We start from the raw sequence: 14,138 nt of genomic DNA, 5'->3' as shown, positions 1-14,138 counted from the left end.
AATCAAGCCTCCAAGAATCTTCCTACAATATGTTCTCTATCTGCTCTGTGTCTTGTCTCCTCTCAGCACAGTTAGCAAGCTGCTCTAATGGTGATGAATTTCATACAAAGCCTCATCGAGATGTCCTCTGTCTTTTATCAAGTGCATGACTGCACCCTGGTGTTAACACAGGAGGAGTGCAGTTGTGTGAGTAGCTGAACATAGTGAAAGCGTTCTTTCACAATACACATTGCTGTTCTTTCAGCGATGTAAGAATTTGTAGCAGAACCGAAGAAGGTGACATCCAAAAAGACACAGATATTAAATTTGAAATAATATGCAACCATTGATCATCATTGTTTCAGATAACGACATCGAAATCGAACAATTGTAAAGTTTTTTTGTGGATAAGTCAAGCACCTATTTATCTTTCAGCATCAATTTAACATTACAATTCATGGCAACATAACAGTGTTCTTTGATTTTATTACTAATAAGCACAACAGTGAGATTCCTTTTAGTTTTATAGATCTTATTTAAATAATTTGCAGGTTTAGCTGGTTTAAAATAAGTCTTGATTAGTCTGTGTTAAAAATTAGTGTTAACCCTCAAGTATTGTGCTCAAGTACAATTCTGAGGTGTACTTTCCTTGAGTATTTCAATTTTCTGTTTCAGATATTCATTAAATTACATTGTATTACTTTTTTGTAACTTTTATTTATTTAAAGGGGGCAGTGTGCATTAATTAATATGAGAACAATGATTAATGCAAATGTCCCAGAGTTGGTATCTTAGAATAATGTGAATACATTAAAATACTTTCTACTTGTTAAAGCATCACTAATTACCATCAATCGGTGTAGAAATGTGTAATAATATATAAAAAACCTGACAGAGCAATGTATCGTGGGCAGCTTTACCTTTTATTCATTAAATCAAAGTTTTAAATTCTACGATAATTATTGGAAAAAGAAAATCAAACGGTACGAAAACTGTGTGACAGTGTGAGTGATCAGCGCATCAACACCTGATTGGTCAACCCCCGGACAGATGTCACACGTCAGCCAATCAGCTGCGAGGCCGATGAAACGCCGTCCAATCCGCTGCCGGCTCTCCCCTCACCGCGTAGTGATTCTGGGCGTTAGAGGGTGTGGTGACTCAGCCGGAAAACAGCTTTCTCTCGTGTGTGTAACAGCTCGTTGTTCAACCTGAGGATCATCACAGGTGAGTCCCGCTCCCGTCCCGGTCCGTGGTGGGGATTCAAACCTGCAACATGTGTGCGTGTTTTAAAAAACCGAGCCGCCGGTGTGTGTGTGTGTGTGTGCGCGCGCGCGGTGATGTCCCCCCGGGTCAGGGCATCTGTGAGCTGTCACCGCTCCTCCGCGTCAGCGCCCGGCAGGAGCGAAAATTAGCTTAACTGTAAGTTGGCGGCTAGCTCGGACGAGATGTTCCAGCGTCCGTGTAAACAACGTCTGGCTCCCTCGGACACTTTCGGCTTTAGCTTTAGCATTGTTGGGCTGCGTGCTAGCGTGGCCGCCAATCATAGCTAACTCACTCAGCTGTCACTTCCAGCACGGAGCGGAGTTAGCTTTCAGTCGCCGCAGCTAGCTTGATTTTGAAAACAACAGAAATTGGCCACGCTTGTTTCGCGTCTCCCGCCAGCAGCGAGGATAGAAAGTAGTGACTGGACCTCACCTTTTATCACCCCCCCAACCCCCCCTTCAAATGCTGCAGTCAACTTTTCACAAAGGCTTCACATAAACCACTGCAGGAGATTAGCTTAAGCAGTGATCCCTGCCTTCATTTCTATCAATGATATTTCGACACCACAGTAGTAACATCATATTTAAACCCGTCCAACCTGCAGCTCAGGGTAACACTGACCTCTGTGCTGTCTGTTGGATGCAGGGGACTGGATGTGCCCCCCCCCCTCTTCTTGGTAACCCACTTCAAGAGAGCCAGTGTTGAGATATGAATGGAGACAGCACAGCTCTGGCCTTTCCTCTAATGGACTGAGCTCAACACTCTGTAAAACATAGATCGGGATATAGGCTGTGCATTACCAGCATGTTCTCCACCCCCAACCCCCACAACATTGACAGCAGGCTACATTAACAAGCAGCCAGCTAGATTGGCTATCTTGTCTGCTGTGCTCCCAGAGTGAGCCCGTGCAGTTCCTGGCATGGAGAAGTCCAGTTCAGAATAAACACGTGTTCATAGGTAAAATACTTCAAATTATGTCACAGTTAGACTGATGTAACTGGTGAGTAAGCTAGTGGTTTTATAACGTCTTAATTGGCTGTTTCCTTAGTATTAGTGTTTGCTCTGCTTTAAGGAGGCTTAAGAAAGTGTCTCAGCATCAACACAAGTAAATAATCCTTTTCCATATCAAGGTGTTAACGTCAACAGAAAACTAAAACTGTGAGAGAAGTCACCGTTCAGGTGAGGAGACTATAGTCATTGTCATGAATCCATCTGTTACCCCACTCACTGTCACCAGATCACAAAGCACGACACACACTAACAGACAGCTGCTTCAAACCAGTCATTCGTTTATAAAAAAGATGTTCATACTTCTTCTCTCCTTTTGTTGTAATGTAACTGCAGATATGTCTGTGGTTTTAAATTTGTGGTAATAGAATCCTAGATTTTTGTTAAGTTTCCCTCTCTACAGGTGAAGCTGTAGACCCAGAGGGCAGTCTGAACATTTGAAACCAGCTGTGAATGCTGCACCTCTGTGTTGACAATTTAAGGCCCTTCAGATTGGGAAGTGGCAAGTTAACTTCAGTGACAACCTGGTAGAGGCTATTCCACCCAACCTGGCTTTAGCACAATAATGCTAACAAGCATATAGATGCCACTGATCTTTGACCAGGTCATACTTGTGCTGCTTGCCGCCTACAAAGAGGACGTCTGTACTTACACTTGTGTTGAGTGTGATGAGACCAAAATGCTGCAGTTGTCACTTTCCAGTCTGTTTGGGCCTCTAGCATTACTGCAGTGGATGTGTAGTTTTGCATACATGATTTGGTTCTTTGTAGATATGTGCCTAGTGTCCACAGTATGGCAATTCAATGAGATTAGTACTTGTCTGGGCCTTGGCTCTGCAGGAATTTGTGTTAGGAAGGACTAAGGAATAATTTTGACCCAGAAAAGGGGTTTTGCTGAATTATTTCCCTCCAGCAAACTATAGATGAATATTTTGCACTTTGTCAACTGCCTTGATTTATTTCTCATGTTGTCACGGTTTTAAAAAAAAATTCAAATGCAAGCCTAAATGCACTTTTCAGTGTAAAGGTGAATTGTATGCTGTCACTGTTAGAGGGGCAATCCACGGTGTTGTATGTTAAACCTGCTCTGCTGACATATAGTAGTTGACCACAGAAGATGTCAAGATCACTAACCCAGCTTTGGCCTGATGGTGGCACTAGAGTTTTATTCAGAGTGAAAGTACCCAGCTTGCTGATCAAGCGCTGTGAGTATTTTACATCTTTTAGCTCGTTTTAAAAGCAGAAACAAAATTTGAACTATTATTCATTATATTGACAGAACAAAATCAAAATTGTTGGTATTGCAATTTCCAGTATGGAAGGGTTTAAATCATCTTGTAGGAAAAAATGTGTTTGTCCTCTGTTGGACTTGTCTTAACATAAAAATACAGAGAAGAAATGCAGCTGACTCATGAAAAAGTTAGAGCATTACTGGGCAAAATCTGAGTTGATCTTTGGACTGACAGATGCTACATAGATTTTTGCAATTATCTCAAAACGCCCCCCTCTCTATCTATGTTTACACTTATAAACCAACACTGATAAGGACAGTAGGAATTCTCTAAAAAAATAAAAGCCAGGGCACCTTTCAGTTTAAGAAACAATACAATAAAAATAAGTCCTTGTCAGGAAACAAATCAAGGCAGTAACAGAATAGTTAGTAGAAATGTTTTAGGCCATATGAATATGTGGAAATACTTGCATTAAATTCCTGTATAAACATCATAGCTGTGTTATAGTCCAGTGCTATTAACAGAGCTGTGACATCAATCAGTGGCTGTTAAATACTGTGACCTGCTGGTTTTTTGATAGATGCTTCTTATACTTGATTACTAACCATGTGCACATCACGTGTCATTATATAGCATTTTTCTATTTTAATTTAAATGCAGAAAAAATGTATTCTGCTGAAAAAGTATGTTTATATACAATCCAAGGTGTGCATGAAACAAGGAAAGGTTCTGTGTCCCATTGAGAACAGTTTCTCAGCAGCTTCACACACAAACAATAAGCAGTTCATAAACCACAGATGTGACAACACAAACAAGGGAAAGCTTAAAGTAACAAGGGGGCGGTCATCATTGATCTTTGTCACATGTTCTTTCTAATGAAAAAAGTATTGCAGATACAGCTGGTCTTTTTATTATCAATCTGCTGATATTTCCTTGATTAATCGATGGGCCCACAAAATGTAATTGAAAAAAACCCCTCATAATTAGAGCTGTAGGTTACGTCCATTTAAATTACTTTTGACCAAACATAAGTCTAAAACCAAGTTTACCCGTTTACTGTCACAGTACATCCTATTGCTGTAGCACTTGCACTTTAAGTCTTTAAACATTGATAACATAAAAATATATAATATTATATAAACTAAGTGTATAGTGTGTTTTAATGTTGATAACCCTATTTTTACAGATTGATTAACACTTTACTCGAACTCCCTTAATGTAGCATTTATAAGCAGCATATAAACACTTCATAAATGATTCATAACACCAATTAACTTTGGACTTATTTGCCATATTATCACTATTTCTTAGACATGTCATTCAACAAACCATTAATCAAAGAAAAGATCAGCAGATGAATCAATAATGAAAGTAATAGTTGCTGCCCATATTAGATAGTAGTTTATTATATCTTATGCTTATAAATGCCAATTAGTGAAGTGATATCATTGATTCATATGGTTAGTAATCAAAACAGCTTTATATCACATACCATGCGTGTGTGTGTCATCATTTTCATCAGCCCGATTTGTACCTCTCAGAACCTGCCTGCTTGTTTTGTATATGTCGACCGACTGTTTGAATATCACCTAAGCATTTTGTGGGTGAAACTGGGTGGGCTGCATTTTCCTTTTTGATCAAATCCCTCCTCCCACGTCCCCATTGTCTCTTGAGCATCTGATGAATGGCTCAAAATGAGTCGCTCAAAAGCAACAGCAACTAAAAAAAAAGCATCAGGCATTGATCTGATCTGATGTGATGATGCTATTTTAGCACACACGCACACACTCAAGCGATCAATGTGATTTGGAGCAGTGAAATAGCCCCCCCCCCCCCCCCCCCTCCATAAGGAAGAGGCAGCCAGGCCCAGCGGTCACGTGGTGCAGGGTGCAGCGACGTCACACGGGCAGAGATTTGTGAAGAATAAGCAGACAGAGAGAGAGAGACCCGGAGGTGCGGCACTTTCTTTAGCATTTGCATCGTTCCTGTTGTTTTTATTTATTTTTCCCTCCGGCCAGACAGAGAACAGAGTTATCTGTTCCACACGTTAGAGACCCAAATGCCCGGTCCCACCCAAGCCCTTTCCCCAAATGGAGAGAATAACAACGACATCGTCCCGGACAACGGAACCAACATCATTCCTTACAGGAAAAATACGGTGCGGGGAGAGCGCGCCTACAGGTAAATCAGTGTAATGCCGCATTTGATATTTAATGTTAGCAGACAACGACATGTAAGATATAATTAAAAAGACAAGACACTGGTGCAGACAGTAGCCTGCATGCTGGCCTCCTCCTCCTCCTCCTCCTCTTCCTCCTCCTCCTCTTCGACGTGTGTCGGTTTTAGCCTCGCACTCATCCGCTCCTCTCCCCCTCGTTGTCTCCTCTCATGTTAGCTCTGACATGGCGTAAATCGCTCTCAAGTGAAAGCCTCTCTCTGCCGCTGTGTGGGTCGTCGCTGGCAGCTTGTGCAGTTGTTGCCCGGTGTTACGGTGTGTGTGTGTTTGCACAGGCAGATTTCTGCTGGACTGGATTGAAACGGTGTCGCTTGTCAAATGACAGGACACCGACAGACGCCCCTGCTGCTGCTGCTGCTGCTGCTGGAATATTCCCATCGTGACATGACACCCCACAGCTCCATGAAACCACCTTTACATCGCTGTTGATGTGTGTTTGAGGTGATGATTCCAAGTGTGAGCCCCTCTTTACCTGGATCCACCCTCCTCCCTGTTTGAATCCACACACCAGCCCTGCCCTGGTGGCTATCCCTGCCCCGGCTAACAAAGCATGCTAGCAGCAGCAGCAAGCACATACATCCGCTTTGTTGACATGGGATCCTCTGGCCCAGTTTCCTTCCTTCCCTCTCAGGGACTCAGTGAGCCGGGCCTCAGCTCCTGCACTGCTGCCAGAGCCCAACTTTTAATGATAGGAGGGTTATTATTATCATCCTGCACATACCCTGGTGTCTGCTAGTGGGGCACGATGATTTAGCAAGATTTAATGCCATATTAGTGGCTGACATAATCCAATAAGAAGGGTGTTTTTAATGCAGCTGTCCTGCTGCCTTTCAGAGAAGTACGCTGAAATCAGTCCGAGCTAAGTCTTTATTTTTAGAGAGGATCTGAGGGGGATTGCACTCTGTTTTCATTTGTATGCTGGATGTTGCTGATTTCTACTCTATTGCACACTTATTAGGTTCACCCAGTTAAAACTAGCAAAGTCCCCAAAAAGTTAGGTTATATTGTCCAGTTTTTCATAGAGGCGTTAATGCAACATTGGTTGAACATATGTGAACACTGCTTCACACTTGGGTTGCATCTAACATTTATTTTAGAACCATTTCTGCCAAATGGTTTTGTATATGAAATTTAGAATTAAAGATTACATTCACTATTTCTTAAAGCTGATGGCAATTTCCTCTGAATGCTTGTTTTGTCTGAGACAACAGACAACAACCTAGAGATTTAATTTACTGTCATGTGTGAGAAAGAAAACAGCAAAACAATACTCCCACAATTTATCAGTCATCAAAATAAATGTCTATTAATGTTCTGTCGATTGTATAACCATTGCAGCTCGTAATTGCCCAGAGTGGTTTATCTGTTATCTACAATAACCTCATTGATATATTCACAAAATAATATCAAAACCAATATGTATAACACAATATAGTTGAACAGCTCCATAAACTATAGAATCAGAACCTTTTAATCAACATCTTTCTAAAACTGAATATTAAACCTTGTAGGAGGTTATATTGCAGACCTGCTGTGTTTGACTGCGTAACCTTTAATTATGTGTAACTTATAAACTGGGATGGAACCTGTTGTTAATATGGTCAAACAATTACTGACTGGGCTTTAAAGTAATTTTGCTTGCAGTTAAAAAAAACTAAAGACACACAACCTTCTAACAAAGCATTTTTCTCCGCATGATCAAGGAAATTGTGAAAATTTGTTAAAAGATTGTTAATTTATACTTGGGAGAGCTACTGTATACTTGGGCTGGTTGCTAAGATTTAACCTAATGTGTGTGACTCGCTGGAAATTCTGGTACTAAGAACGTTGTTTCAGTGATTTGTTGCCAGTCTGTTTAAGTGCTTAATCTGTAGCTTAAGGATTAAAGTTTGCCAGAGGACCCCAAAAGCCACAGCTTTGCCAGTTGATAAAATCGCACCATCTAACCAGACTTTGCAGCAGCTTTTTATTGACCATGTCAGTAAAATCAAATCAAAGGATACGGAAGCAAATATGAAAACAACGCACAGGGACTGTTACAGCCCAGATATTAATATAACAAGTGTTCATTATCAACACAGCCAATATATTCTCTGCTCCCTGAGCAAAGACAATTTGTGTATTAGTGCATAAAGATACATTTGTTCTGCAAAAGATGGAAATACAATGACCTGAATGAAAATGTTTCAAACCAGGTGCAACAAAAACCAACACAATCTTACTGATGCATTTTACACCATCATGCATCCTGGTTTATTATTGTCTCAAAATTTTAGCATTTTCACGTTACATGCCAATACACATCCACATCCATTATGGTTTTAAAATAAAACATTCTTATTGTTGCCATGACTACATAATTGTTGGCCTTATAATAATAATGTATACTGTGCTCAGTGGAGGCACTTGGAGACAACAGGGATACATTCAAAGAGTGGATCCTGGTTCTATGACATGCAGGAGTGAGGGGCCGACTGTTTGTAGGAGGCTTTACTTCAGTTTGGACCCTGGGTTTCTTTGTGGGTCAGTCTGGCCATCTTGTTACATTTTACCGATCATGTCATGATGCAGTTTTACTGTGTGGCTTCCAGTGTCGAAGGATAAACTGAGAATTTGAATTAAATTATCACTGAATGTGATTTGATCTGATTCGTAAGTTGTTTTGTCTAAAAATGATTACAGCCAGTCATTGTAAAGTCGTTGTTTTTATAATTTCCTGTATGTTTGTATTTGTGCAGGTCCTCCATGTTATTGCATTGCTTTTCTTTCTTAGTGTTATTGTATTTATGTTTACAGTTGGGGGATGGCGGTCAACGTATATTCTACCTCAATAACCCAGGAGACTATGAGCAGGCATGACATCACTGCCTGGGTTAACGATATTCTCTGCCTAAACTATACGAAAGTGGAGCAGCTCTCCTCAGGTGAGAACAGAATGAAAAACCTTCTCTCTCTCTCTTAATCTCATCGTCTTCTCCCTCTCCTGCTGTTGCATGTTTTTAAAGAGGCTGTTTGAGATGGGGAACATGTTTGGGAGATTACATCAAATAGTCTGTGTAAGCTGGCAGTTCAAGCAACTTGTGGCAACATGCTCACCTCTCCCTGGCAGGGAGTCTTCTATAAATAAACTTGTAGCCTGCCGTGTTCTCCTACTGTGACCATGTAATCCACTTTGGGTTCCTCTGTAAACAGAGACTTACACACTAACACTGCTTTAGGTGTAGGATCCTTTTTTTAATATAGATTACTTCCTCTGTGCCCTCTAGTTTAATTTGATAGATTTCAGGTTGCCCTGTTCTTTTTCAAATGGATAAAAGTCTAAATAGGCTTCAGTTAATATTAGCTGTGCTACCAAGAACATGCATTAATAGTTTTCTTTTTTAGGAAACAAGGTCAACAGTCTGGATCCAGAAAACGCTTCCAGGCTCTTTGTTATTCCAGGGAATTTTTGTCAGACAGATCTGATAAATCCTAGCCTGTAGCTGGAGTCCGTTTCCTGTGGCTCATACACTCAACTAACCTTTTATTACATCTTTAGGAGCTGCCTATTGCCAGTTCATGGATCTGCTCTTCCCTGGCTGCATCAGTCTTAAGAAAGTGAAGTTCCAAGCTAAATTGGAGCACGAGTACATTCACAATTTCAAACTGCTGCAGGCATCCTTCAAAAGGATGAATGTGGACAAGGTGGGTTTCATGAACTTTACATCAATCCTGTTCCAGTTGTGTGCAATATTATTTATAGAACTTACTGTTCCACAACATGTGTGATTAAATTTATTTTTCACCCTCGCCTGACCTTCTCTCCTTTCCTGGTCCTCGATTCAGATTATTCCTGTGGAGAAACTGGTCAAAGGCAGATTTCAGGACAATCTTGATTTCATCCAGTGGTTTAAGAAGTTCTTTGATGCCAATTACGACGGTAAAGATTACGACCCGGTGGCAGCCCGACAGGGTCAGGATGCAATTCCCCCACCTGACCCCGGTGAGCAGATCTTTAACCTGCCAAAGAAGTCCCTCCACGCAGCCAGCTCCCCCACTGCAGGTGAGCTTCAAGTTCATTTGCAAATATTTATTTTGATGAAGCTGAAAGTATTTTCACGAACACTCTCACATGTTTTTTATAGTGCCTGGCTTGAGATTGATTGATTTTTTTTATAGCAACTGCTTGTTTGTCCCTGAGTAATAAACTTTTCATTTGCTTGTAGGAGCATCAAGGTCAACCTCCACAACCCCCAAGTCCTCAACACCGACATCCCGACCCTCATCAGCGAAAAAGATCCCTGTAACAACTGCAACTCCTGCCAAAGGGGAGAAGGAACTGGAAGCGCAGGTCACTCATCTTACAGAGCAGGTTTGTTTATGTTTATAAATTCTGATAGTTGGACAGGAAGTGGTCTACTTTGATTATCTTTGTGAAAGTATTTTCTCCACATTGCTCACATGTCTTTTTTCAGCCCCATCTGTGGCTGTGATTGAGCCACAATGATGGCCTCTGCCAGGAGTGATTAATGGGGGGTGTGGTTTCATACTTTCATAGACTCAATAATGTGTTGTCTGACCTTATAACCACTTTATAAGCTGTATTAGGCATGCAGTCTTTTCATACTGTGCAGCAACAAGTAACAACTATGAACTATTTGTCTGAACTGTTTGCTGTTTTCTGTGTCTGTTGGTTGGCCTGGGAAAATTAAATGGCAGTAAATAATAAATTGAAAGTAAATGTATTGCGTACTTTTCAAAAAATGTCTTCTTTGTTGGATGATAATGGCTTCAAAAACATTTACAACGAAAAGTAAAAGTAAAAACTGTCAGTGCCAAGTTACAGTCGAGATCTCACATTCACTGACACTCCCTTACTCGCTGGCTCAATCATGGCTCTTCTGCGAGCTGTAATTCAAAAGCTTGAGTGGTTTAGCAAAGAAGAACAGGGGAAAGAAAGATGTAGCACTTTAAAAATCAATGTAGAACACTGACAGAATATAGATAGGATATAATTGCTGTGAAAAGTTTTAATTATTTATTTTTATCAAGAGATTTATCTGCAGTTAACATTAAACAGCACTTACAGACACACATCATTATAAAGGTTTTAAATATCAAAGATTCACATCATATCGTTTTTGAATAGTTTAATAATATATTGAAAATTCATAGGAAAATGCTAAGTTTTGGCGAATTCCCTTTAATGTTTTAATGTTTTAATCTTAAGCATCAAATACTTTGAATGCTCACTTCACCCCTGTGAAGGACTCTGACTACCTAACAAATTACATAGGGTTCAACTATTTTTAGATATAAGATATCCACAGATTTCCAACATGAGGTATGATGTTCTCAAGTCCAAACTCCAAAAAACATTGCTTCTTGACATGACAAAGACATCTCACAGCATCCACTCTGGATATAATGCTTTCTGTTCAACCCTCCTACAATATCAACTTGAAGGGATGTATAATAATACTATATTTGTTTTAAAATATTGTTAGTGTTGATCAGTGTCTTACATACTGTTTGTCCATTGACCACTGATTCAGTATGATGGAAATAATTAGACATGCAAGAACTTTTATGGACACTTTACATAGCTGAGTAGGTTTAAAATGTAGAGCTATACATACACAGTCCAGTAAATAAAGGCCATATGTATCTAATGTAATTGTTCCATTATGAGATAAAACGTGTTTGTGCAGATGTAGCCAGATCCAAGGACAAAACAAGGATGAAATTGAGCTGAAGCTTTAGCCAAGCTGTTACCAGCGGATTTGCAGCATTTTTACTTGACAAATGACTAAACTGATCAATAGATTAACTTAAAATATTGACAGGGTAGCCGCCCATAGAATAATCAATAAGTAAACCTGCTGTTTCCTCCCAACTCAAAACTGCTCTGGCTTAATATGATTTGCTTACTTTGGACAACTTGTATTAGTTATTCAATGTCCATTGTGTCAATCAGTTACGTAATGTTTAAATCTAATTTATGCTGAAGCTTAATTCATTTCATTAGTTTGTGAGTATGAATCATGACTCAGTTTATTCAAAGCGGTATGTGTCTCTGCTCTGTGAATTGTCCAGTTGATCTTGTGACTGTCTGCTATCTACTGACTGTGACATGTCTTGTCTTCTTACCAAAGTCCATGCAGTATTGTGTGTTTTGATATTGAAGCTAAAAATAATCAAATGAATTTGGTTTATTGCAGGTGGACACATTAAAGTCGGCACTGGAAGGGGTGGAGAAGGAGAGGGACTACTACTTCAGCAAGCTGCGAGAGGTGGAGCTGCTGTGCCAGGAACACGGTGAAGAAAACGCCCCGTTTGTTGATCGGCTAATGGAGGTTCTTTACGCCTCAGACGACCAGGTCAGTCCGTGACTCTAAATTGATCTGAACAGGATTCAGGATTAATGTTTTCTCCAGTGAAATGTGTCTTTGCACCACTGCTCACAAGTAAAATGTGTGAGTACCAATCGTCCTGGTGGTAAAATCATGTGAAAGTGATTGTGTGGTTGAAAGAGACAAGAACACACTCTTTGTGTGTGATCACATGTGTTTGCCACAAACTGTACTCAGTGTCTGTGCCCCCCCCCCTTTTTATTTTAGGAAAGAGTGGAGCTGGCTGAGGGTGATGGGCAGGAAGTGGACCAGCAAGCCCATGAGGAGGCACCAGAAGATCAGCAGGAGGAACAGGATGAATACTGACGGCCATCACCCCTCACTGCAGTTACACCCTTCTTTTTAATATGTGAGAACTGTTATAAGGATTTTTTATTTTTCCTCATGGTTTATTTTTTGTTCTCTCCAAGACTGAGCACATGAAGCAACCTCCTGAATAGAAGCACCATCACATTTTTTTGTATCTCTCTGCTCACTGTTTAATGTTTTTTGTGACTTTTGGTGAACTGCTGCAGCAGGTTTGTGATGACGACCTCTGCCAGCAGACACGCTCAGACCATCACAGAAGTTTCCGAGGACTGTGTGGGTGGAAAATTAATTTCAATTCATGCGGTAGATGTGATGAAATGCTGAAGTTTACACAGGTACCAGTTACCTGTCAGTGCAAGTGTTAACTTCCCAGCTTCTGTCCTTTTCATTTTATTATTATTTTGCATATCAACAATATTATTCACAAGAATGCAATAAGCCAGGCCCTGAAAGGGCTCGTAGTAGCTCTTATTTAACCTCCTTCCACATGTTGCACTGACATTTGACTCTGTATTGGACAATCTGTCCATAGACCCTCACCATATTTATTATTGTAAAGCCTTAGGCATAGTGCAAGTTTCTGTATTGCTTCCTCGTGAAGGAGGACAATACAGTGGATGAATTGTGAATAAAATGTAGTATAATGCCAATTTATGACTGTTTGACAGCTATCTTTGCAAATTCCCAACATTTCAGATAATCAGTGTGCTCCACAGTGTCGTTCACGCCTCACAAGGTGGTTTGGTATTAGAATTTACTTGTTATGTTACAAACATATGGGAGGAAGAAAGATTATTGTGGACTAGTCTTACTATAATTCAGCATTTTTAATTTTAAAACCTCAGTTGGAGCCTGTGATCTGTTCAGATTTCAGCTGTTTGTTTCAGACTATTGTTTTTAACCACAGGTCTTAGGGAGATGAGTCGGTTCACTGAGTAATTTGCCGTACTATATTCCAGTAAGAACATTGTATACCCTTTCTTAATATTGCATTTACTAATATTGAACTGGGCAGTGCACCATGATGCTTTAGTCATATATTATTGTGTAAATGAAAAAGGAATGTAAACTTGTACTGTCCATAATTAATGAATGGTAAATGTTTTTTTCATGTCCCACTCATTATGCATTCCCCAAAAAACGTGTTGCATGTTTGCATTTTATTTGTGAATAACTTGACCTGCTTTTTACATATTTAATAAAAAACGTTAAGTGAGCTTTTGTATGTGTACCTGCTATTTGAAAGATGTTGAGATTCGGATGGATTTGCTGTAATAAAATTGCGTTTTGAGTCCACGTGAGGGTTGTCGTGTCACTCCAGTCAGAGTCACGTTTATAAGAACAGAAATTCTTTCACTACCAATAATCAATAATGTTTTATACTAGAGGTTAGAGAGTGTTTTATCTCTGTTTAAATTAGAGGCATCACACATTAAAGTAAAGTGAAGAATTGGGTTGTTCAAGTATTTCATTAGTTAATTATTCAACAAACCTCTGAACAAAAGGCTCATTGAAGCTGGTGGTGAGATCCTAAAGAAGAGTTACACTAACCCAAACTCAAATAAAAGTCCTGCTCTCTAACTTAAGTGAAAGTAATTAATGTATTCTCATGTGAAAATTATTTGCATAGTTTTATTGGGTTAATAATATTTACACATCAACCCTTTTTTTGAATTGAATGTACCAGATAAAATCACATTTATCATTATACAGCATGTGT

At 39.8% G+C, this 14,138-nt stretch overlaps 1 protein-coding gene across 4 annotated transcripts; it reads left to right on the top strand.

Annotated features, from left to right (window-relative positions):
- The first annotated feature begins 1,063 nt into the window (after positions 1–1,063).
- Positions 1,064–13,714, top strand: mapre2 (microtubule-associated protein, RP/EB family, member 2). 4 transcript variants are annotated; one of them, XM_069511785.1, is made up of 9 exons: positions 1,130–1,203; positions 2,373–2,421; positions 5,500–5,662; positions 8,514–8,641; positions 9,256–9,401; positions 9,543–9,759; positions 9,923–10,068; positions 11,918–12,076; positions 12,317–13,714. In XM_069511785.1, exons 3-9 carry the CDS (start codon positions 5,541–5,543, stop codon positions 12,413–12,415), a joined length of 1,017 nt encoding a protein of 338 aa, XP_069367886.1. In that variant the 5' UTR covers positions 1,130–1,203; positions 2,373–2,421; positions 5,500–5,540; the 3' UTR covers positions 12,416–13,714. The 4 variants fall into 4 exon arrangements, with proteins under 4 accessions (XP_019964212.1, XP_019964205.1, XP_069367886.1 ...); XM_020108646.2 differs by lacking the exon at positions 2,373–2,421 and having other exon boundaries at positions 1,118–1,203; XM_020108653.2 differs by lacking the exons at positions 2,373–2,421; positions 5,500–5,662 and having other exon boundaries at positions 1,064–1,203.
- Positions 13,715–14,138: the final 424 nt, after the last annotated feature.

This window comes from Paralichthys olivaceus, chromosome 16 (genome assembly GCF_024713975.1).
Source record: "Paralichthys olivaceus isolate ysfri-2021 chromosome 16, ASM2471397v2, whole genome shotgun sequence".
Lineage (NCBI taxonomy): Eukaryota > Metazoa > Chordata > Actinopteri > Pleuronectiformes > Paralichthyidae > Paralichthys > Paralichthys olivaceus.
This window is presented reverse-complemented; position numbering and strand designations above follow the sequence as displayed.

Bases quoted from the DNA above. Each gene is read 5' to 3' on its own strand.
- mapre2 (XM_020108646.2), top strand. From the start codon at position 5,541: ATGCCCGGTCCCACCCAAGCCCTTTCCCCAAATGGAGAGAATAACAAC. The intron at 9,402-9,542 runs GTGGGTTTCATG...TCCTCGATTCAG, and splicing joins AAAGGATGAATGTGGACAAG to ATTATTCCTGTGGAGAAACT. The intron at 9,760-9,922 runs GTGAGCTTCAAG...ATTTGCTTGTAG, and splicing joins AGCCAGCTCCCCCACTGCAG to GAGCATCAAGGTCAACCTCC.